General features: G+C 39.6%; 1 protein-coding gene across 1 annotated transcript; it reads left to right on the forward strand.

The window, feature by feature from the left end:
• The first annotated feature begins 446 nt into the window (after positions 1-446).
• On the forward strand, positions 447-25667 carry TXLNG (taxilin gamma). The gene is made up of 10 exons (XM_049834155.1): positions 447-688; positions 8651-8963; positions 11163-11254; positions 14606-14776; positions 15511-15705; positions 17146-17265; positions 18317-18391; positions 20545-20637; positions 21173-21268; positions 22323-25667. Exons 1-10 carry the CDS (start codon positions 548-550, stop codon positions 22641-22643), a joined length of 1617 nt encoding a protein of 538 aa, XP_049690112.1. The 5' UTR covers positions 447-547; the 3' UTR covers positions 22644-25667.
• The last annotated feature ends 93 nt before the right edge of the window (positions 25668-25760 follow it).

A 25760-nucleotide genomic window follows, 5' to 3' on the forward strand; every position in this document is an offset into this window, starting at 1 on the left:
CACAGCAAGGCCGCAGGCCTCGCACCGCCTTCTCCGCAAGAGGCTCTACCTGCGGTCCCGGCCTCGGCTGCAGGCGCGGTTTCTGGCGAAACCTCCTCACGCAACGCCGCTTCCCCGACAGGCTGCTTCTTCCGGAGAACCGGCCAGCGGCCACCCGGCCACGGCAGAAGCGGTGACGGGTACCCGGAGGGCGGCACGGAGCCCGAGGCGGGGAGGGGACAGAGCCGCCTCCGCCGCTGACTGACCGCCCGCCCCAAAGCCGGCGGGACTACACCTCCCGGCATGCCCCGCGGCGCAGGGGAGCCGCGCGGTGCATGCTGGGGCGGGGCCGGGACGGGCCCAGCCGCCCGCTCTGCCGGCAGCCCAGGGGCGACTCCGCCGCCCTCGGCGGCGCCTGGGGGAGCGTCGGGCAGGGCGGGGGCGAGTCTCCCACGTGGGGCGGAGGGCTGCGCGGCGACTGGCTGCCGCGGGGAGAAGGGGCGGGCCCGCAGGGAGAGCTTCCGGTGTCCCTGGGTTCGGCAGCTTGTTTGGATGCTGCCGTCACATCATGGCGACGCGCGGAGCGGAGGCAGCGCGCGGAGGAGGCAGCAGCAGCGGCGGCGGCAGCGCCGCGGGACGGAGCCGGCGCCAGAGCCAGGGCGGCGGGGAGGCGGCGGCGGCGGCCCCGGCCCCGAGCGGCAGCCCGGAGGTGAGGCGGGCGCGCAGCCGTGCCCGGGGGGAGGGCGCTCCCCTTCTTCCCTTCCCCTCCCAGCCCCGCCGGCTTGTGGCGCCTCGTTCCCCGTCCCCGTGCGGCCTCCGCGGCCGGCCGGTCTCCCCCCGACCCCGCCGCTCGGGGCTGGGGCAGGCAGCGCCTCTCACCCCCCACACACACACATCCCCTCCGTTTTCGGAGGCCGGGCTCCGCTCCGCTTCCCCCGGCTCCGGACCCGCCGCCGCGGGTGTGCGTCGGCGGGGCGGTGGGGAATGTCTCGGTATCGCTCCCGGGCAGCTGCGCCCGCCCCGCCGGCAACGGGGCGGCCCCCGCGGACACCCCCCTTCCCTCCCCCCGAGGGCTGAGAGGCGCTCGCCGCCTCGCGCGCGCGGCGGGCCGTTGGGGGCGGCGGCACGTGGCGGGGCCCGGGGGGGGGGGGGTGGGGTGGGGGCGGCGTTTCCTCACCCTCCGAAGTAGGCAAAAAAACGGTCTTTTTTTTTTTTTTTTTTTTTTGTCTCTTTTCCCTTCCTGCGCCGGAACGACGCTGAAAGCGGCGGTGTGCCGGTGGGACGGGGAGACTTGACAGTAATTTCTGGTTGCCCGTCCCCGCAGGAAGAGCCTGGAGCGGCGGAGCTCGGGCACCGGGGGGGGCCCGCGGCGTGCTGTGCGGCAGAGCCGCTCCGGTAGTCTCACCGGGCCGCCGGAGTATCTCGTCCGGTCTCCTTACGTAAATTTAAGTGGCTTTTTTGCGGTAACTTCTTTTCTGTGGCGCAGAGGATGATAACATCCCAGGAATAGTAACTTGGTGGTGGTGGTTGTTTATTTTGGCTGTTGGAAAGAGATTTAGGAGGCTAGGGAGCAGTTTTCCTCAATGAAAAACCGCCTTTTCTGCCGCGTGTTTTCTGAAGTTCTTTACTGGGAAGTGGCTCATAGGTCACTTTAGCCTCTGCTATGAAAGCAGATGATGTTGGGGGTTTTTTGTAAGAAAAAAACACCAACGACAACAAAAAAAACCCCAAACAAACCAGTATCTCCATATTATTTCATCCACCCACCAGTCAAATGGAATTCAATTTTTTTAAAAAAGTGAAATGTGGCAGGGATTATTAAGCGAATTTTACTTTGAACTTTTTTTGTGAATTAAAAATCCTTCGGCAATCGCTTGCAGATTTCCCTCCCCCTGCTGTGATACACAGGAGCTTCTTTATTTTTAGGTTCCTTGTGACCTGTTTGCATTGGGAATTCAGAACTTGTCTACCCTGCTTTTCCCAGAAACATACTGTGGATGACTAGAAAACTATTAGCTTTATAGTAAAGAGGAAGTGAAACCTCATTGGCGGAAGTGATTCATGCTATATTAAATGTTTTCTGAATTAGCACCTGTCTCAGATGCTTGCATTAAAAAAGGGCTGGTGAAATGTGCAGCACTTTGCCCTGCGTATAAATGCACTGGAAGTTTCCATTTAAGCTTTGGGTTCCTCCAGTGAAATTTTTGCTAGAATTACAGGAAGTGGGTTTTTTTATGTTTTAAGCTAAAACAGGGAGGAGATCTTTCTAATCTTTTTTTTCAGAGCACAGAGAAGAAAAATGACATGAACCCAAACTCTCTTTTTTTTTTTGTTCTTTTAGATTATGTTTGAGGTAAATAAAAAAGCTATATCTAAAAGCAGGAATGTCTTCTGTGTCATAAGGCCACTGAAAGACAGATCAAGAAGCATGGAAAGGGAAACAGCAAAAAGTAAGGACCATAAGCAGGGGTCATGTGAGAGTGTGTCTGAACCAATATCAAAGACCGTATCCTGAAGGCCATTAGTATTAATAGTGGAATTCTATTAACATTGGCTCTGTGTTGACTTAAAAGATAAAATAGATTTCCAAAGTAGCTGTTTCTTAATCATCCTCCTGCTGTGTTGGGACTTGTAACTTTGCAGTGCTTTGAAACTAATGATGAGCAATGCTGCAGGTGTCTCAGTCCGGTATTTTGAAAGTAGATAAATGAGTGCATAGAACATAATTTTTAATGTAATGACAGAACAGGGCTAAATGTTTGCTCGAAATGACTTTCTGATCTCACAACTAAGATCTTAGTTCAGCAGGGAAGCCACCTCAGAGGCATTCAGGTTTTCAGAAAGGTATAATTAGACTGCATGATCATTTAGGTCAGTGAGCACAGTATAGAGAAGAATTGCATGGAGAAATAACCTTAATAAGCTAGTCTTGTGGTCACAAGCACCTGAATTATTGTGCCTAGACCAGTGGATGAAGGTGCAGCTGCTATAAAATTCAAACCTGAATTTTGTGACATCCCAAAATGCTAGTTTTTATGGAGTGGGGAAGTCATGAATAAAATTACTGCGAAGAATGGCTGATTTTACAGCACAATACGGTTATGTTAAATGAAGTCTTCTTGAGTATCTGTACTTTGAAAACATGTAATATACTTTTTCTCAGCAATTTTTCCTGTGTTAGCAGGTAAAAGTAAATGGCTGGGATGCCTAAAATTTGTTATAAACAATAAACATTTATGGTAAATATGACATACTTTTTGCCACAAGATTTCTTTATGTAATTGCTCAGGATAAGGGGTATAAGGCTTTTATGTCCAGTGGCATGTGTGGCGAGTTTGAAAATGTCGTCAGCTGAACAATGTTATTCCATTGGTGTTTTCTGGAGCCTGATGCTGAGCAAATGATTATGTATTTGCTTATATATTTAGGTTGTCTCACAGTTACCAACATCTGTTTTATCTACATATGTTCTAAAGCTTCCATAGATTTATGTTAGTACGCTTTTTTTTTTTTAGGGTAATTTGCTAACATATAGGAGAAAAAGGATGTTGGTGTAGCTGCTAATGATGGTTTCTTTTAATAAGAGGTACAGAGAGGTGTTTTCAGGTGTTTTAGGGAAGGGCTGAGTATGTGTATGTGCAGGAGTATGAAGATACAGGTACTTTAGTACACATAGTACCAATAATAAGCACAGTATATTTTAGGTAGCACTGTATGTTACAGACTTTTGTAGGTACTAGAACAAAAAAATAAGTCTGTTCATGATACATTTTGGCATGGTAGGATAAGTTCTGTCTAGGTGTCTGTTTTGTCCTTATGTGCGGTGCGTTTTACCAAAGCAGTACTGTTTGAAGTAAAGTTGGCTTAGGCTCTTGTGATCATAGCTGGTTTCCTAAATGGGATGCCAGTCTTGTACTCTCAGATTTTAGCTATGAAGTAAGGTAGAGTTTTCCTGATGTAAACCTCTCTTGATCAAGATACAAGTTGAGAGAACAGAGCAGAAGACTCAATGAAAACTTTGGGGTGAGCAGGAGCAATGTTACCAGTAATTTTCTGACAGGCATCCTCAAATTGTTTGGCCTGTAACTCTGTCTTAAATAGCTTGAGGATGATTTGCTTCTTCAGGTATGTCAGTGTCTTGTAATGGCTGGTTTCACAGCTAGATAAGCAGCAAGTATCTTTTTTTTTTTAATGATAGAGTTTTGAATTTTGATAAATAATTTTGTGGTCTTATGAAGTGGCAACGTACTCTTTATCTCTCACTGGAAATCTTTCTAGGCATGTAACAATCTAATTCTGGTTCATCAGATTATAAGCCACCTATCATTAAAGCCAGTTGGAAGGCAGCTGGAAGCTGAGAGAGCATGGTAGCAGCTAGAAAAGGTAGTGGTGATTTCAGTAGAAGGTCTTTGGTGGGGTGGTTTTGCTTTGTTTTTATTCAGTCAGTACTGAATCAGCACTATTATACAATGTGCTGTTGGAAGTGCTCTGTTCTGGCTGGAATGTTAAACTGAGAAGTTCACTCGTCTGATGAGCACGCATTTGAAAAGACAGAGGTAATAGCTTGGGTTGTTCTGATCCTCGTCTCAGTAAGGGGGGGCAATTTCACTGAAACTCATAGGGTTTAGTACTTAACATCCTCAATGTGATGTTTATTACTGCTGTACTCCAACTTGAAGCTTGACACAGATAAAATCTGAACCTATCTGTAGTTTAAAGTGTTTTAAGAATAAAACTGAGTGTAAGAAGGCTGTTTAGACTTATGGTTATGTTGTTAATATCTGAAGTGGCAGCTAATGTAGAAAATTTCTTTGTGAATCAGAATCAGGAAGTCATTTAGCTATTAGTGTTTGTGGCCCCTGTCAGGCAATAACAGACTTCTGCGTTTAAAATGAAAACCAAACACTTTCTAATCCAGGTAAAATACATTAGGATTTTAGTATGTTGTGCCACTACTGTCAGTTTTGCTAGAACTTATGGACTACAACTTGATAGAATTTACCTAGGTTTTTTGTTAGGGTTTTTTTGTGTGTTACCAGGTTGTTATAGCTGTTGGTAGAACCACTTCTTTAAATACAGTATTCTAGCCTGTGGTCACCAATTTTTAATTGTATTTAAGCTAAGGAAATTAGATATTATTACAAAAACTACTGCTACACTGAGCTTTGGTTTTGCAGGGAGCACGCTTGCTTGTCAGTAAGCTTGGATTTGTTCCATGTTCGCTGGAAAACCAAAAAAAGTTTGACAAGTTCTGTAGTTTTTTCACTATTGCTATTTTCAAATATATTTGAGTTATGCAAGACACTTGTACACAAACCTTTTTCTTCAATTCAGTACTCTGATAGGTTATTTCTACATTCTTTTGTTAGACTTCGAAGAATGAGTCTGAAGTGCTAAAACTCCTTGTGGGTTTTTTGATGAAGGACAGAGAATACTCAGAGTTGAGAAATTATTATTGTCAGTAAAGAATTGGACTGGCACCTAATTTGACTTTGGCAAAAAGCTCTGCTGAATTAATGAGATGGTGGTGTTCACTCTGTGAAACTTCCACATGCTTTGGAATATGCATGTTAATGGCCAGCTCTGAATGCACAGGTGTTTAGGTTACTATGATGGTTTGCTTGTAGAGGTGGGCATTTTGCAACTCCTTGGTCACATGTATGCCCCTGCCAGTAGTTCTTTTTTCCCCAGAAGTGGCAGAATTTTCTCAGATGAAAACTATCTCTGGGCTGTCTGAATTTGAAGCAGTGCTTCTCATGAATGTTGTCTTGCTGATGGTGTTCCAGTACCTCAGTAGTCAGTGTTAACTATGTACCGGTGGTGAGGATAAGGTATTTTTTGTTTAGTTCCTTATGCTCTGGCGGTGATTAGATTGACTTTTTTTTTTTAAGTGACTCTTGTGCTTTGGCTTGTTTCCAACCATCATGCTAGCACTTCTGGTTGGCAGGATTGCCTATTGCTGTGCAGTGAACTGGGTTGAGGTACTGATCTGGCTATAAACTGTGTTAGAACAAGTTGCATGAACGTTATTGCTAGCACAGCAGAGGCGGGTGTGAAAAAAGGGAATGAATGATAGCAAGAGAGCTGTTTGGGCACTGCTGCTGTTCAGTGTTTAACCACAGCCAGTCAGGCCCACTCAGCTGCTTGTTGGAGTTCCTGGCAATTTTGTGCTCTGCTTTCAAAAAGAAAATTTTGAGTCTGTTTATGGATTTCAAAAGTCTGGAAATACTGTGCCAAAGCAGAAACTTTGAGCTTAGAGCACACTTTCTCTGCCTTTTGCTAGGCTTCTTAGGCAGAAGTATCTGAATCAGAAGTTCACGTTCTACGTGATGGAAAAACTGCAAGTTTCAGCTGTTGTGTTGGTACTGCTGTTCTACTCTGGTGTCACATTGTGTTCATATACCATTGATCTTTCCTGTCTTGTCAATGTAAGGTGACACAGTATCTTCAGCTTCTATAGGAATCATGGTTTGTGGAGAAGATCTGTACCATGGTTTCAACCATTGGTACCTACAAAAAGGCTAAGCGAGCTCTGCTTTTTCACCTCTCTTGTCCTTTTTCAAGAAGCATCTCATTTGTTTAGCTGACCCTAAACTTGGAGGGGTAAGCCTTTCTTATGTCAATGAAAGCCTCACAGTTTAAGACAATCTAAGGAAAAAAAATATGCATTTTACAGCTCTAAAAAGTCAACTGCTAAATGCTGGGGTTGGTCATTTGTTACAGTAATTCTATTACTGTATTACCTTTGCAGTCATTTATCAAGTACGTTGTCTGACGTGATTGGAGAATGATAAAACTGCAGTGCCTTTGTCCATAAAGCACGTGCATCATTTCCACACTTGTAAAGAGCAGTGCCAAGTGAATCTTCCTTGACAAGTCAAAAGTTGCTCCTTAATGTCTATACAGATTATTTGCGGTTAAAAGGGTTATTGTCCTTCATGAAAAATATTGTACGAATTCCATCTTCTCAAGAATGAATCTGCCTTGAGATAAGGTCGAAAGCAAGGGACTTGCTTTAAGTATAGAGAACAACTAAGCTGTTACTTTTTTTTTACAGTGTTAATGCATATTTGTTTAATGATTTTTTAAATAACTCTTCTAAGCATGCTGAAAAAATTGAGAGTTGAAATCTATCTCACAATATATTATTAGTGTTGGCTGTGTTCCTTTGATGTTGGCTAATTCCTTTTGAAGAGGAAAATGGTCCATCTGTGCAGAATATAAAACCCAGTGCAAACTTTAAGAATTAGCACATTTATAATATAAAAATATAATATAATCTGAAACTAGTTTGTGCTTGAACAGCATAACTCTGCATATAAACAAGCCCTGTTTTTATAATTCCTTGTGGCTTCAAGGAAATATACTTCACTGAAAATAAATCGATGAGAATGATCGCTTTACTTTGGCAGTAAAGTGAGTTCAACTCTGCTTATCGTACTTTTAATGATGTATACACGTTGTATAGTAGGATGGCAAATGGACAGCAGTCACCTCCAAGTGTTCTCCTGAGTCCCAGCCTCTGTAGCGTAACAAAACAAACAAAACACAAAAGCACCCAACCAAACACCTTTGAAGTTCTCATCAGCCTTAAATGTTTCTAGAAATTGAGAATGTTGTTCTAGTGATTGAGGGGGGAATCTGGTAGCTGCTTAATAAGCTGTAGCGTTCTGCTCCAAAATATGGACATATCACTGCAGTGTTAAAACAACTGGTGATGTTTAACTTATTGGTTAAATGATTAAACATTTGGGGTTTTAAGAAATCTTTCAAGAAATTTCTGTTTAATTGAGCAGAAGTAATGTATTGTTAAAAATCATAGGTAGTGGGATTCCAAATCTGAAGCCAGTGAATACTTACTTTTTTTATTATTTCATAGATGTGAATCTTAACATTTCAAACATGGATGTGCTCCTGGTCCTGTTTATCATTCTTGTTAAACAACATATTTTCTCTAGTCATGAGCTGACAATCATATTTGGCATTCTGATTGAAGTAGCTTAAACTCTTACCCTAACTATGTTATCAAAATAATTTCTGTGGATTTCTTTAGACTTCCTAGCAGGTTAATATTTCCCCCACTTTCTTGCAGTATGTCTCTTGAATTACTTTAAAACTGGTATCTTTCAGTTTTCTGAAACTAACACGCAATAAAGTTGGTTTTAATAATGGTGTCCTCCTGTCTCAATTTCTGTACCTTATTTTTCAAATAATCTTACATAAAGCTAGTTAAACTTTTGCCAAGTTTCAGGTTTAGTATACTTAGTGTTGATTTGTGAGATACATTTTTAAAAACTGTGAGGGAGAAATGTTTTCATTTAAGATTGTGTGCTTTAACAGCTGAGATGATAGCCAATTAGTTTTGGATCTTGAAGAACAGATTTCCATGTGAACTTTTAATTTCTAGAGTATAAACATTTTTGCAGTGACAAGGTATCAAAGTTGTTTTGTAATAGACTAATTAATATTTTGCGCTGTTGTGTGCTGTTTTCTTCATCACTCTTTAGACTCATTCTGTATACAGTTATTTATATACCTGTCTTAACAACAGTGAGGATCAGCTTGAATAATGCTGGGGTTTTATTTGGCAATGCAAAAGAAAGGTGGAAGTTTCATTTTAAATACAGTTGCCTTGACTGTTTACTTCCACTTCTTCCTTTCCCTTCTGAAGTTGGTTGGTGGTGCAATGGAAGAAGCTGGATCTCGGGAGATGGAAATGAATAACCAGGATCAGCTGGTGAACAGGAAGTGCAATGAATTGTCTGATACAGCATTGCAGCATGCGCATTCCAACTGTTACGGCCTGGAAAACACAGGCACATTGGAAGAAGCCGAGTATATCACAAAGAACAGAAAGCACCTAGCGTCCACATGCTGCACTCAAGAGTCTCGTGAGGAGACTCCTGGGAGAGAAGAAGCCCGTACCGATCCACCTGATGGCCAACAAGATCCAGAGAGTGAAAAACACAAAGAGAAAACTTTGGGTATGTTTTCTTTGGCACTTCGATTTTTAAATGGCTTTAATATTTTCGTAAAATAGCTATGCATTTGCTCTGTCTTTGTCTCAAGTTTACTCTGTAGCCAAAATTTGTCATCTTTAACAGGATATTCTGAGAAAATCATAGAATCATTTAGGTTGGAAAAGACCTTGAAGATCATCAGTCCAACCATTAACCTAGCACTTCCACCACTAAACCATGTCCCTAAGCACCACATCTACACGTCTTTTAAATACCTCCAGGGATGGTGACTCAACCGCTTCCCTGGGCAGCCTGTTCCAATGCTTGACAACCCTTTCGGTGAAGAAATTTTTCCTAATATCCAATCTAAACCTCCCCTGCCGCAACTTCAGGCCATTTCCTCTCTTCCTATTGCCTGTTACTTGGGAGAAGAGACCGACTCCCACCTCGCTACAACCTCCTTTCAGGTAGTTGTAGAGAGCGATCAGGTCTCCCTTCAGCATCCTTTTCTCCAGGCTAAACAGCCCCAGCTCCCTCAGCCGCTCCTCATCAGACTTGTGCTCCAGGCCCCTCACCAGCTTCGTTGCCCTTCTCTGGACACACTCCCGCACCTCCATGTCTTTCTTGTAGTGAGGGGCCCAAAACTGAACACAGGACTCGAGGTGCGGCCTCACCAGTGCTGAATATGGGGGAACAATCTCTTCCCTACTCCTGCTGGCCACACTATTTCTGATACAGGCCAGGATGCCGTTGGCCTTCTTGGCCACCTGGGCACACTGCTGGCTCATATTCAGCCGGCTGTCGACCAACACCCCCAGGTCTTTCTCTGTTGGGCAGCTTTCCAGCCACTCTTCCCCCAGCCCGTAGCGTTGCCTGGGGTTGTTGTGACCCAAGTGCAGGACCCGGCACTTGGCCTTGTTGAACCTCATATAATTGTCCTCGTCCCATCGATCCAGCCTGTCCAGATCCCTCTGTAGAGCCTTCCTCCCCTCGAGTAGATCAACCCTCCCTCCCAACTTGGTGTCATCTACAAACTTGCTGAGGGTGCACTTGATCCTCTCATCCAGATCATTGATGAAGATATTAAACAGAACTGGCCCCAGTACTGAGCTCTGGGGAACACCACTTGTGACCAGCCGCCAACTGGATTTAACTCCATTCACCACCACTCTTTGGGTCTGGCCAGCCAGGCAGTTTTTTACCCAGCGAAGCATATGCCTGTCCAGTCCATAAGCAGCCAGTTTCTCCAGGAGAACGCTGTGGGAAGTGGTGTCAAAGGCTTTACTGAAGTCTAGGTAGACAACATTCACAGCCTTTCCCTCATCCACTAAGTGGGTCGCCTTGTCATAGAAGGAGATCAGGTTGGTCAGGCAGGACCTGCCTTTCATAAACCCATGCTGACTGGGCCTGATCACCTGGTTGTCCTGTATGTGCCGCGTGATGGCACTCAATAACCTTCCCCAGCACCGAGGTCAGACTGACAGGCCTGTATTTCCCTGGATCCTCCTTCCATCCCTTCTTGTAGATGGGCATCACGTTTGCTAACCTCCAGTCAACTGGGACCTCCTGGTTAGCCAGGACTGCTGATAAATGATGGAAAGTGGCTTGGTGAGCACTTCTGCCAGCTCCCTTAGTACTCTTGGGTGGATCCTCTTCGGCCCCATAGACTTGTGTGTATCTAAATGTGTGCTTCTGCTTAGGAAAAGGCACTTCTTAATGCATATACTAATAATAATAATGATAACAACAACGTGGTAATTACTAATCAGCTTTTTTAACTTTGCGATTGTTGGATTAACTTTTAAATTTGGGATTGCTGTGTTCGATACTACCAAAGCATTGCTGATACTTAAATTCCAAAGTCTTATTAAAAACACTTGTGTGACTATCCTTTACTAGCAAAACTTAACCTTTTAAATTTCACTCTTTCAAATTTTTCTTTTTATCTGTGCTGTTATAAACTATGAAACAGAAATATTTTTGTGGTTTTAAGATTAAAGTGACTTTTGCTATCCATGTTGTGTAATGGCATATAGGCAAGTGAAATTTATTCTTACTGTGTTAACTTCTCATTTGCCATCCATTAGGATTATGTAGCTATCAAATCACAGAACAACTTAACTCACACTAATTTCTTGTGGTTCTATATTTTACTTCTAAAGACAGCCTGCTTTTCTGGTACTTCTTTTTCCTCAATATGGTTGTCTTTCATCCAATAAATAGGAAAAGAAGTGCTATTATTAATGCAAGCCTTGAACACACTTTCTACTCCAGAGGAAAAGCTGGCTGCTTTGTGCAAGAAGTATGCTGATCTGGTAAGTAATTTGTAAAGATAGCAGGAGTTATTCATGTGTTGATATTAACTGTGGAATGCGAGAACTTCTAATACAGGACAGTTAACGATTTTGAATCTTTCACAGTGTTGTTAGGAAGAAAAAAATTGCTCAGGCTTATTAAAAGAATAGTTTCAGCCAGACTTGCATGTAGTCATTTCACTTCTACATGACTGCCTAAATCCAAAGAAAAATTAGGTTATGATAACTTTTTGATAACTTGGTGTTGAAGCATAACATTAAGATTAACAGAAAAGCTAAGAGTTTCTTTTGGGAGTAACTATTTTCTTAGGTTTTGTCTGTTAATAATGCTTTTGTGCTAGCATTTTATAATTTATACCCTTTAGGATAAAGGGAAAGAACATACTGTGATATTGAGATCTGGAGAAAAAAAGTTCAGCTTTACTGAACTCTTTAGTGATTTTTGGGGGGTAGGGGAAGTTGGAAAGGTCTAGGTTTAATTTTGCTTTGTGCTTTCTGATCGTGCAAAGGAATGGATAGAAAAGTATACATTTCTTCAGTAACAAACCAAAAAGGCAAAATTTTAGCAGTAATTGATCACAAAGCATGTTCCCACCCCAAGTAGGAGAAATGGTAAATTTTTTTTTTCCTTAAATTAAGTGATCGCGAAATTGCGGCGGGGGGAAGGCTTGTAAGTTCACTTTTTAGAATGTGCCTAGGGACAAAAATGTTTGACATGTTCATCTTGAGACGGGGACAGACAAGAATGGAAAGACTGGAAATACTGTGTGTATATGTTTTCCCAGCGTATTTGTAGCTATAAAATGAATGCAAAACTAGAGATAACTGGATAGCTTGACAAAAGCCTAAGATTTATCCTTCTGTAGATTTCAAGCGTATTATAAATGTAAATGTTTCTGAAAATGACATAATGGCTGCATGTGGCATAACTCTTCTGAAATAAATGTATTTTTCCTTTGAGAATAATGATGTCGCCAGAGCTTTGAGGATGAGCTAGCAGGTAGTCTTTTTACTCACAGAGGCAATACTAATTAATTAAAAATAGACTTAGATTAGTTCTGTTTAAGAAATCCTGAGTCCTCCTTGGATGTCTGTTATGTTTTTGCTTTGTTTTCCTTGCTCTCTCTCACATGCATGCTCTTGTTCACGTGAGGGAATTTCCTTCAAAATCAGCAGCTTCTCTGAGAAGTCACTTTCATTTAAATGAGAAACAATAATACTTCCATAGTGCAACTCAAGGTTGGGGAGCCCACCTAAAAATGAGCTTTGATACTGTGAGAGAAAAATGCAGTAAATTAGTTAGTTCTTATGAGCAATTGCTTGCGCATGTGATGCCTTTTCTATTTGAGCAAACAGCTCCCATGTCAAATCACAGTGGTGATGATGATGGCCTGCATGAGGAGCTAGGTTGGCATGAATTCCTCGCTTCTGCAGAAAGAAAATGGTCTGCACCATCTTCACTTTGAGTTTTCTTGTTGAAGGAAAGATCTCAAAACAGTTAGGGAACAGCTAGACCAAATGAATTGTAATTTCCTTCAAGAAGCTTGGCAATCAGGAGAGACATGTTCATGTTAGGTTTTGTCCCATCCCAGGAGGGGATCCATAGTCAGAGTAAGTGTTCACAGTGCATAGACAGTGACCATCCTAGAAAACTAGGTTTTTTCCCCATGATGCTCAGAACTGCTGGGAAGTTGGGTGGGAGCTTGTCCAGGTGTAAAACAGTAGCTCCGTTTTAGCTGAATGAGTCTTAGAGGTACTCTGTTCCCTTTAAAAAGTTTAGGTTGGATCTGGTTGTGTTCCTTTTAAGATGCACTCTTTTCTTCATGATAGTGGTGTTGAACCACTGGCATAGGTGTCGGCTTTAATGCCAGCAGAGGTTTGAACTGTTTATGACAGTGCACCTACAATGCTTTTTTTCTTTTTTTAAAGATTCATCATCTTTAAAGCTCACTGTCAGGTTTTTCAGTGGTGTCTCATGAAAAGGACTGTACAATAAAGGTAGGAATGCCTCTCTCCTGGCAAAAGATCTTCCACAATTTTTTTTTTTTTTTTTCCTAATTTGGAATCTATCAGGAGATCAATTTGTGATGCAGGAAGGTTTGCATCCTTGGTGATATGTCTCACACTGGCATACTTTTACAGGCTTGAAGTTTCATAGGTATGCAAACAGCACAGCCACTTGAAGTGGTTTTTCTGGCCACCCAAGAAAAGGGCTTTTTATGTTTGGATATCAAAATATTCCCTTGACGTTCCTTTTCTTTAAACTAGATTAAATATGCATTTAATTTACTGTTGTCATGGAGGTCCTTAACTTTATTCCTTCTTCTGTGCTTCAGCATTATTTTGAGCTCTTTCGGAAAACCAGCATTGTGTTATTCTTCTGTCATGGTGATGTTCTTCATTGCCAGCCTTCTTTTCCTGTGGTGTCCCAAGGCTGAGGCACTATCTAATAAGGAGCAGTGTTACACTTAACATTGTTACCTTCTTTACGGTAGAACAGACTCTAAATAATATGGTTTCTCGGGGAGCCCAAAAATCATGTATAATGGAACTCACTCTCAACTAGATATTAATGCAAGAAACTTCTATTCACTGGATATTCATAGAATAGATTTTGAAGTCAGCACTATATACAAAGTTTAACGCTGTCATCTACCATCTAAACAGCCTAAAGGAAATAGAACAAAAATTTTGCTTCAAATGGTTGAGACTACAGATCCCTGAAGTCATCAAAGTATGGGCTGTGCAGCTTTAATAGTATTTGGCTTGATTTGTCAGGGCTGCTAGTTGTTTGTATCTGTTCCTTTCTGAAATAACTTAGCATTTTACAAACTTGTATCAATTACTGCTTCCTTTGGTAGGAGCTCCTGCTGACAAGAACAAACTCTGTGCACAGTTCTGTGGGTTTTTCTTTTTGATAGTAGAAACAAGATGTGTTGGATATACAGCTGTGTGTACTTTACAGATAAGAGAGTGGGAAAAGTTGTGACTTGTTGAAAAAACAGTCTCAGTTGGCTTTTAATTGTATCTGCCACATCCTCCTTTCTCAGGGCTAGTCCTACCCCTGTAACTGAATGCAAGCTGATAGCCCATGGTCAATGGGTCCATGGTCCCTGTTCCTCAAAGGCAAATGTTTAAGTTGAAATTTATCTACTTTCATCTTCTGTCCTTACACGTTTCAAATTCTGTGGGATGATGGGAGTTTCTCTTTAAGATCAACTTGGGGGTCTCAATGAAATTATTTGACTTCCTTGCTTTCATCTGAAATGTTTAGAAGCTCAGTCTGCTCATCTAGATGCATAAAGATAGTTTCAGCTATGTTTATTTAATAAATATACTCTCTAATGTTAGTTGGAGGAGAGCCGGAATGTTCAAAAGCAGATGAAGATACTGCAGAAGAAGCAAGCACAAGTTGTGAAGGAGAAAGTCCACTTGCAGAGTGAGCATAGCAAGGCCATTTTGGCACGTAGCAAACTGGAATCTCTCTGTCGGGAGCTTCAGCGTCATAACAAGACTTTGAAGGTTAGTTTATTTACATAAATTACAGTGCCAGTGGTGGCGGTGGAAATCTTACTGATTACTGCTTTTTACAGGTAATGGGCAAAGCGGTAAGTACCTGCAGAAGATGAGTGGTATATGGCATAAGAGTATTTGATTTTAAGGTAAAGAATATGGGGATAGTTCAATTCACTAATTCCGTCCTCCGTCCCCCCACCGCCTCAAACTGGTTCATATTACTTGCAGTATGTGATCTTGTCATACTTGTTTCTGGGAGCAGTGCTGATGACTGCTGGAAAAAACAGCACAAATGAAATAACAGCAGCATGAAATGGCAGGGTATCAAAAAAGGCTTAATTCTGTCAGAATATAATGGATGGGAGTGAAATGGAAGAGAGCCAAGAGATTCTTATCTGTGATCACTGTAGGAAATTTCATTACAGTATCAATGCTGTTTTTAACATCTGTGCAATTCTTACATTTCCAAAAGTAATCATGTAGCATAATACCAGCATCTGAGTAATGTTGGTAATGGTTAAGGACAAGATTCTCTAAAAGTTTTTGGAATTTCTAGATTCTTGATTCTGTTTACTTTACATGGGTAGTCAGCATAGCATATTGTGATTCTGGCATATTTTAACTCTAGCACTGTAGAACTTGAAACTATACAGAATTGAATTCTTACAATTGTTTCTGACTCAAAAATATGGAAAAGGTGCATGGTTTGGCTTGAACTTGTTAATATTCTCTCATAAAAGGAAGAAAACATGCAGCAAGCACGTGAAGAAGAAGAAAGACGGAAAGAAGCAACTGCACACTTCCAGATTACACTGAATGAAATTCAGGCTCAACTGGAACAGCATGATATACATAATGCCAAGCTCCGTCAGGAAAATATTGAACTGGGGGAAAAACTGAAGAAACTCATTGAGCAGTATGCATTGCGAGAAGAGGTGCTTACATTATGCTTCTAATGGGATTCTGTTAGTTCCTTGACTGTAAGGATCAGATAATTACTTAAAGGGGAGAAAAAACCTTAATACTTTACAGCCATCGTGTAGATGTATTATAAATTATTCTTTTTACTTAACTACTGTGAAAAATTAAGTAGCTGTTTGGCCCACTATCTGCCTTTCCTGTCTGGTTTTGCATACCTAAATTCAAGATGCATTGAAAAAAATCTTTCATAGTGAAAGTGGTGGAATAGGAATAAGTTGTCCAGAGGTTGTGGAATCTCTGTCTTGAGAGGTGTTCAGAACTCAACCAGGCAAGGTGTGAGCAACCTGATCAGACTTTGAAGTTGGCCCTGTTCTGAGTGGACTAAATGGCTTCCAAAGGTTGTTTCCAACATAAATATGTATTAATATTTGAAGTTCTTCTAAATTATAATTTCACATTATAATGGGAGGGGAATATAAGAATTATCCTCTATCTTACTTATTTTGGTTCAGTAAGGTTTCGGGGGGGTTGGGAAGCTCCTTTGTGTGTATGTAGCTGTTCTTGTTGGCATAGAATCAAAGTAAGCTGTCACACTTTAAGAATATATTTGGACTAGTGTCATAAAAATGACTATTACAGGGCTAACTGAGCTAGCTTTAATTGGCACCAGTGTGTGAGCTAGCCAGTCTAAGCTACAGTAGTGGAAAATAGCCAATTCTCCTTGTCAAAGAGGGAACTAAGTTTCAAGGAGTTCTACAGCTAAGATTAGTTTGCTAGTTCTTAGTTGGCACAAGGGGTTTGGAGTATAATTTCTCAACTGGTTGGGTTGGGGGGTGTTGGTATGGGGTTCTGGGATTTGGGGTTTTTTTGTTGTTAATCTGGATCGGTTTGAAAGTTCTGTGTAGACTAGTTCCCCACCTTTTGCAATCATGGAATATTTCTATCTACCATGAGATAATTTGAGGAAGAGAAGAGGTAGGAAGCTGCCTTGTGCTACTTTACAGATGGATGCAAGACTGCAAAATTCAATGATTTGTGGAATTTCATTAGCTAAATAAACTATTGATGCAAACTTTGCTCATTTTGAGCTTTTTTAATTATGAGGACTAGAGCTTTCAGAAGTAACAAAGTACACTAAGGATTAGAGGTAGGTACACCAACTTTAGAAGAAAGGATGTAGACTACTTGTTATGGGATTTTTAAAATGGTGTGAAGTGACTGACAGTATTGTACCAATTTAATAAAATACACATCTCACTTCTGTGAAAGACAAAAAAAGTGTAGTTATAATGTATGGAGATAAAGGGATGAAAAAAGGCATGTAGAACAGTCTTCTGCTGCTTTTTTCTTTTGCATGAAACTTCTAAATTATATGGATCTCCTCATACATTTACAGTTAAACTCCACTGGTCAGTTAAGGTTACATTTGACTAATAAGGTTTTCTTTCTTTTAGCATATTGATAAAGTGTTCAAACATAAAGAACTGCAGCAGCAGCTTGTGGATGCCAAACTTCAGCAAACTACCCAACTTATTAAAGAAGCAGAGGAAAAACATCAGCGAGAAAGGGAGTTTGTAAGTGAATTCTATGTATGTTAAGGGAAATAACAAAACCCACCAAATCAGATTTTTCATGATTTAAAGCAACTACAGGAAATTGAGGGGACTGTCTTTTGAAAGTTAGACTAGATTTCAACAGCAAGACTGAGATGTAAGTTTTGTGTTGTATGATGCCTACAATGTTAATGTCAATATTTACAAGCAAGTAATGTTACTGTTTCCATTTGCTCAGCAAATGTGCTGGATATCATTTAGATTTTTCTTAGATTGGGAAATATCTTGAGCTGAAACACCGAAGGTACTTTCTTGCAGTCAAGAGTTGTAACTTCTGGTTTTGTGCTCTAAGAAATATCAAATGCAGAATAAAGCATGCTTTTCTGAACTATCTGTCTCCGAAACTATGCCTGATGTTTTATTTGTATGTTAATAATCAGCAATTTACTTGCAGTCTTCCAAGAAGTTTGCTTCCAATTAAAAAATAATACTTAGGTGAAGACTTTTTTTTTTAATGCTAATTATGTATCTGTAACTTCTAGGCAAAAACTTTGCTTTTCCTCTATAATCTTAAAATGATCATCCAGTGTCAGATTGTTCTATATTTTTAAAACATAATTTTGGAATCATAAGCTGATGAAAGTCTCTCCAAAGATGAACCTACAAAATGGTGTCAAGTTGAAGCAAAATTGGTTTGAACTTGTCTGTGGAGGTGATATTAGTGACTGGAGAAACTGAGGTGGAAAATAAATGAGGTTACAAAACGGTTACAAATTATATACAGTTTGTTAATGAACTACTCATATAAATTTAGTGGTTCAAACTTGCTACAGAAATAGAAACATTTACTCATGCTACCAATTAGAAAAAAGTTTCAATAAAAATTTCTGCATGCCAGCACATGCTTTAAATCATATATATGAAAGTATAGTATAGTAAAAAAAAAAAAAGCCCATGTGAATAGACGTGGTTAAATGGCCTTTAGGTGATGTCAGTGTTCATTTTTCATCATAGTGAAGCCATTTTTAGGAGTACTTTCTTTGTTATGTAGCTTTTTTGCATTGTTTTTTAGCTGCTAAAAGAAGCTACTGAGTCCAGACACAAATGTGAACAGATGAAGCAACAGGAAGCTCAGCTGAAGCAGCAGGTATCTTTTTTTAATGGAGTGGTCTTCAATAACATGTTTTCCAAGAAGAAAATTGTGTCAAAAGATTTGTGATTGTAGAGGACATAACGCAACATACGAAAAAAGCTATATGTATCATTCATCAGTTGCAGTATATTACTTATGAAAGTATTTGGTATTTTTTTTAATTAAGTCCTAAATTTAATTTCCAGTAGGTAACCTTCAGTAGTGAAGTGTGAAGTATAAATTGTAAAGACATGACATTTTGTACTTGCTGTTTAATACAGCTGTTAGAGTACTGTTACTGGAAAGTGCTAAACATTGAATTGCTAGAGATAGTATCCTTTTAAATTAATAAGGTTAATAATACAAAGACTAGAGTATATGAAAGCTTAAGAATCTATTAATTGTGACAGCTACTTTACCATTTGTTGGCTTCTCTGAAACTGTTCTTGTCTTTCCCAAAGGTATTTTTATCTTTTTTTTGTAGCTGTACAGCACCAGAGAGGCCCTTATGACTATAAAGAGTTGGGAGGGGATTTTTACCCATGCAGATTTTAGAATTTGTTCCTTAGTGTTTCCATCTTGGCCTTTTGTGGAGGATTGGGAGCAAGCAATGTCACATTTATCCCTGTAGTTTTTCAGAGTTAGTAACCTGAGTGTCTCTGTCCACAAAACCCTGCTATCTTGAAATTGTTTTCTTGCTGTAAATGCTACAGCAAAGGTCCTCTCTGAGAGTGGAGAAATGGTCTCCGGTTTTTGCACTGTGGTTTTGGATCACCTGCAGTCATTGGCCGCATGTGAACTCAGCACATAAGGCAAAGGGAAATGGTAGGTTCAGCTTAACATCAGAGCATCTGAGAAACGGTAGCTGTTCCTTTTATTGTATACCCCTTAGTTTTGTGAAGGTTTTTATTAAGTCTCCTTGCAAGCTCTGTTTCATGCCCTTTTTTCACACTTACTGTACCTAAGACTTTTCCAGGCCTTCCACCAGTTATATTTAAAGTATGTGTGTAGTTAAATGTAATCATACACACACATCTTTGTTGGACTTGAACTCATTAATATCCAAATTCTCGCAAACAGTTTTTTGCCATGCTTAGTCTTTTATGATTTTTTTTCAAGTTGGTTACCCTTTATTTAAAATCCCAGTGCCTTTTTGTTTTGCTTTTTAATAGTAACAATGTGTATAGTTAGTGGTTCCCTGGGGCTGACAGATTATTTTTTTTGTAGAATGAGCTAGAAAGTTCAGTCACAATAATGGCAAAAAGTCATGATGTACTGTTGACAAGCTAGGCTAATTCCTGTTATGAAAGTTCCTCTACTATTAGAGCAAAATACAGTATTTCTGTACTCCGAATTATATTGTCCTGCAACCCCAAATGTAAGAATTGAGAGGACTGATTACTCCTCAGTTGGAGTAAGATGTTACTAGTAGATGGTCATGTATTCTTAGAACATCAAATCACACACTGATAAGAACCATAACCTAATTTTTTTTAACTGTGTTAATTAACATATTTTGCAGTTCCTTCTTGATGATTGACCTTGTGGTACAGGGCAAGAAAATTTTCTGTCATCAAATGTTAATGCTCTTCACCTGTTAAAATGTAATACTTTTCACCATTAAATGAATTCCTTGTCAATATTCGCTTTCCATGATTTTTGCTTGCTGGGCAGATTTCATAGGTTGTGAATGCGTATTTTCATTTCTGGAATCAATCGTGTTTATTTTGTCCCAGCCTTGGCTGTTAGCTTTGGCTGATGAAGGTGGAAAGGTAGGTCTTTTCTAAGTTTTATTTCATTAACTGTGTGCTGGATTTCCTGTCTATGTGTACGTCCACAGGTTTTTATTTTTTTTTCTTCAGTGGGGAAGCAAAAATGAGATAGTGATGAACTGTGGTGTCTTTCAACATTTTATAGACATAATATCCTTTTTACTTCAGAATATATTGCTGTTCTATAAACATAGAACTCTTTCATATATAACTTGACTAGGATGTTTTCAGAGAAGTTCTGCATGCTTCTCAAATGGAAAACATAGGATAGTATAAAAAAAAAAAGATAAAAAGAAGCTAATCTACTATTTTGAGTTTTAATTTTGCCTTGTACCTTAGTATTTTTGTATTTCTATGCAGTAGTTCAGGTTAATGTTCATGCCTCTTTTCCAACAGCTTTCTCTTTACATGGATAAGTTTGAAGAGTTCCAGACCACCATGGCAAAAAGTAATGAACTCTTTACAACCTTCAGGCAAGAAATGGAGAAGGTACTTACAGGATTACTTAGTTTCATAAAAAGTAATATAAAAATGCGTGCTGTTAGCGGGATGCATTTTAGATTTTATAACTGTGTGCCTTCTGAAAATATATGGAGTATTTTGACATTTAATTTGGATCATAAGATAATGCATAAGAATTCATCATGTTACGGAAGAGAAATATAATTTTTTTCTGTTTTTTGACATACTTGCATAATATCTAAATCTCAGTTTCAGTGTTTTATCAAAGGCATACAATCTTCTCAGTCTTTTTGTCTGTGCTTATGTTTCAAAACTTCTTTTCCTGGAGTTTTTTACTAGTTGTACTTGAAGGTTGCTAGTCTGTTTCTTTTAAGAATCAATCTTGTTTGAATGCAGAATCTTTATTTGTGGGATTGATTTTGTGCAGAAAGACTTTTCTGTAAAATAACTTGTTCAAACCAGACTTGGAAGGTAACACTAAGAAGTCAAATTACTCATGTAAACCTACCTATGTTGCAACACAAGCCACAAAATTAAGGGGTTTTTTATTTATCTTTTGTAGATGACAAAGAAGATTAAGAAACTGGAAAAGGAAACCATAGTGTGGCGTACAAAATGGGAAAACAACAACAAGGCTCTTCTGCAAATGGCTGAAGAGGTAATTACCTTTTAAGCAGCAGTATGGCTAAACTAGAGTCTGTGTCCTAGAGAACTTCATACAGTTTTTCAGTTTTGGGAGAGAATTGGGAATAATACACAGTAGCCTCTTCTTGGATTGTCTGCCTTATGTTTTCTGTTGTGTAAATGGTACTGTTTGCCTCAGACATGGAAAATAAAAAGCTGCTATATAAATCTAAACTCATGACACACAAAAAAAATTCAGCCTCATCTTTCCTTGCTTACTGTTTAATTGGTGGGATAATGTGTATGAAATCATACAAGCTGAATGAATTGACTGTATTTTAAGATGCTGAGCAAAGTTCGATCAGTGCTGCAATAGAAATCTATTTTAAATATACAAGACTGACATGAAGGAAATAACCCATGTGTAAGGGATCAGTTACTTTCCTGGATTGCTGCTACTTTTGAGGTCATGAGGTGCCATTACTTAATTACAGTCCAGCAAGAGAGGAGCTAAAACAGCTTTCACACAGGCCGTAGCATACAATTCTGCAGTTCTGCCTACACGAAGGTCTAGTTCAAATATATTAAGTATGACTTTGCTAAACCATGCTAGGTCATACGGGTTCTGCTATAGCACTGCTTATCTTTCTCTGTTCTTTTAAGGAGCTAGTTAGGAGAGCCATGAGTATGGTGTGTTCTGACCTGGACTCTGCTGCTGGATTGTAGATTTCCTACTTGTATGCCCTTCTGTTCCCTATAGTTGCCATTATTTGGGTTGTAATTGACTGCTTTATGGGACTTCATATCAGCATCCTCACTGATACTCAGCCCTCACTTAAAATTAGCATTATATAGTTATATAGTTCTCATTGCCTGTTTTTACAGGTGTCGCCACTCCAGCTTAGACAAACCGTCTGAAGTGTAGTGGTCAAGTATTCTGAGGAAATTTGCTCTAGTGCAGCTAGAATTTGACCTACTGGATTAATTAAGACTTAATATTCAGGATTAAGGGATGGTGATTCTTTTCATTAATTTAAGAAAAAAATATCAGTTGGATCACAGAGCTTTTATTTTATTTTGTTCTTCAGAAAACAGTAAGAGATAAAGAATACAAGGGCTTTCAAATAAAACTGGAGCGTTTGGAGAAGCTATGCAGGGCTCTTCAGACAGAAAGGAATGAGCTGAATGAGAAGGTGGAAGTCCTTAAGGAGCAGGTTTCTCTCAGAGAAGCAGATGTGGATCTAGCTGTGCAGGTGTTGCAGTCCTGCACACTCAATTCCCACGAGGAGCTGGGAACTCCCACTGACATGGAACAAGGAATCCAACCTGATGTGGAATCACGTATGGCAAATAGCTCTGAAAAGACTGTCTCAACAAGTCCTGTTCCTGGCACTGAAACTGTAGACTAAAATGAAGTGTAAACACTGTATTGAGAGATATATTTTGTGTATAACTTTCTCTGTTGGTGGTAACTATTTGGTTTTGTGGTGAAAATTTTCTTACTTTTTCTACCATATCTGTATTTTCTTAGAACTACTGGACTTATGTGGTACAGGAAGCTGCATAGCAGCTTTAAATAGCTTAAACTATAAATTTTCCACAACTGTGTTGCACATCTGCCTCATTTTTTAAAAGAAAATATTTTTCCATAAAAGGATGCATGTGCGTTTCCTTCCCACAACACAAATCACTGTCATGGAAGACCGTGTACAGATATAACATCATTCTGGGGAAAACAGTGACAGCAGGTCACTTTTTGGTTTAAAGAACAGCATTCTGGTTTTGTTCATTGATTTGCCATTCAGTATACTAAAGATTACCAATTTTTCCAGTAAATTTATCTATCTAAGGATGTCTAATGGCCAGTAAAAAATGTCAGCTTTCCCCTCTAGTATGTTTTCATATACATGAAAGAAAAAGTAAAGGTCCAGAATATAGTAAAAGATGTTTAAAGGGTTTTATGTACTTTGTGGTATGAAAAAACAGCTTTGAAATACATTAATTTGCAGCTGGTGAAACAGGGTGTACAACTTTTTGCAGACTTCTCAGGGTTGTGTTGTAAAGGTTAGTTTGGCTAATTTGCCCTACCTGTGAACATGTTAAATATAAACGTGTGAGAAAATGTACAGCAATGTTACCGAGTGGAATTTTGCAGTTGTGTAGCCTATTGCACAGGTGTTGGTTGTGTTCTTCCCTCTTTGCTGCACTGTGTCCATCACATGGTTATCCTGACTAGAGAAATCCATTACTGTCTAGATAAATCTCTGGATTATCTGAAGGGCTGGAAAATAGACATTTACTGCCATAGTTGTGGAAGACATGAGTCTGTGGCATATAGGCTTTCTCTAATAGCCTTGTATGCAATGTATTTAAGCATTAGTTAAGCGTATAGTGGTTGTAATTGAACATGTAGATTCAAATACTTTTCCTGAAGTACAACATGGAATTTCTTGCTCAACTTCAAAGCTGTACCAGTTGGCAGAGTGCCTTCCCGGTTAGGTTATCTGGTAAAGACGGTACTTCAAATTCTTATGCTACCATACTACAAGCAAAGTTCCCTTGTTAACCTTAAACTGTATAGTCTTTTCTTAGAAAATTTGATACCCACATTTTTACTTCTTTTCCTGAAAGAAACTAGGACCAACATTGATTTTTTGGCAAGGCAATGTGTGAAATAACTACAAGCTACCCTTAACTTGAGTTCCCATGTATTTACTTTCTAGTTTTGGTTGCTGTCATTTTAAGAAATACGAGTGTGTGTAGCCTTTTCTGGTACTTAAAGTTCTTTGCACTTACTTGGGAGGGGATTTCTGAATCAAGCACATCTCTCAATGAGCTTCCCACCCTCATTGCCCTTGACAGTTTAGTGGCTAAATTACTTGAATGTTCAGGCTGCACTGAGCTCCTGATCCTTTTCCTGTAGTAATGGACATTGAAATAATGTAGCTGTCTCTGAAAGAGAGTAAGGTGTAACAAATGTGTTTTAGCTCATACCACTGAGAGGAACTGCAAAACTGACATTTCTTAAATGGCGGAGCAAATGGGAAGCTGGCCATCTTTCTCCTAGATTTGTGCAGTTTTTGTGTTTGTGGTCCAAGCACAATGCAGGAATGAAAAGAAGGTAGCAATGAGCAGTCAGTCAAGTTAGACTCAGAGCTTTGAAATATTAATCATGCTAAGCATATGGCATAAAAAATACTGGAAAGAAGTATTTCAGACTTGCTTTTCAAATGACTTGCTTTATAGAATCAAACTGTTCAAAAAAATAGTTGTTGCGAGAACTGGTTTTCAGCTAACACTAAGCATGAAGTAATTTTCCTGAGGAAAAGTGAAAAAATTTGTATCTGATGCATCATACCCTTGGCAAGGTAGGACATGCAGTTTTCTATTTTTACAATTTATTATTTGGACATTTGTATCTTTAACAATTCTTTCTATAGTGCTTGTTCTATATGGAGGCAAGAGTGAATTTTTGGACCCTGCTGCAAGAATATTTTAAAGGGCTTTTGGAGACATGATTAGATGTATAGAACAGCAATACAAATATATTTGTTACTGACTTAATATGTAAATGAAGCAGAACGCCCCGAGTGACAGGCTTTTAAAATGGGGATATCTTTTCTCTTCCTACCCTTAACATACCCATATCATATCAACTTATCTGGCCAAGGTGAGCTATATTTTGCTTCCTGAAACCAGTCAATACAGTTTCATGCATTGCGTAGAGTGTTGTTTAAAAAAAACAAACAAACAAAAAGACCAAAAAAAAAAACCACAAACAAAAAAAAGAAACAAAACCAACCAAAAAAAAACCCAAATTCATGTAAGGGATAAGCTCAGCACTCTGATCTGCCATACAGCAGGCTATTGCACTGCCAGTCTGCAGCCAAATTGGCTTCAGAAGGGTTTTTAAGTAAACTTGTATTAATGCCTTTCTCCCACTCCCATAAACTGTTTAACCTGGGCTGTAAACTGATGTAGCCTGAAATAAGTATGTCTAATTGTCAAAACTCTGGGGCCTGATTGACAGTTTTCACCATGATTAAGCTGCAAAAAGCTAAATTATGTGATGCAAGACCCAAATATGTGTATACATACACAAGTAAGTTAGGGCTGTATCTCTAATGTTTTGTCCTTCCTTTCATTACACCTGGTTATGTTACAGTTCCAATTCTCAGGTGTTGCAGAAAATCTACCTCTTTGGACTGTAGATGGAAATAACTGTGAAAAAAGTGATGCAGAAATCTAGTTTGTGCTAAACACACTGCTTTATTTTTACAACCCATGTCTGCTTTCATGAGGAAAAACGATAAATGAACAGGCAGTCTTTGTTTTGCTTTTCAAAAACATTTTGTAGAGATTTTTCACTAATGTGAATCTGAAATTTTATCTACTCGATTCTGTATAGATTAAGTAAATAAGTATGCTTAATATATTGGACTCTGAGTTTTTCTTTAACATCATATTCATGTCTTCTAACTGAATCTACTGAACTCACTGTATTTGAAAAATCAAGAATGAAAATT

This window comes from Accipiter gentilis, chromosome 31 (assembly GCF_929443795.1).
Source record: "Accipiter gentilis chromosome 31, bAccGen1.1, whole genome shotgun sequence".
Lineage (NCBI taxonomy): Eukaryota > Metazoa > Chordata > Aves > Accipitriformes > Accipitridae > Astur > Astur gentilis.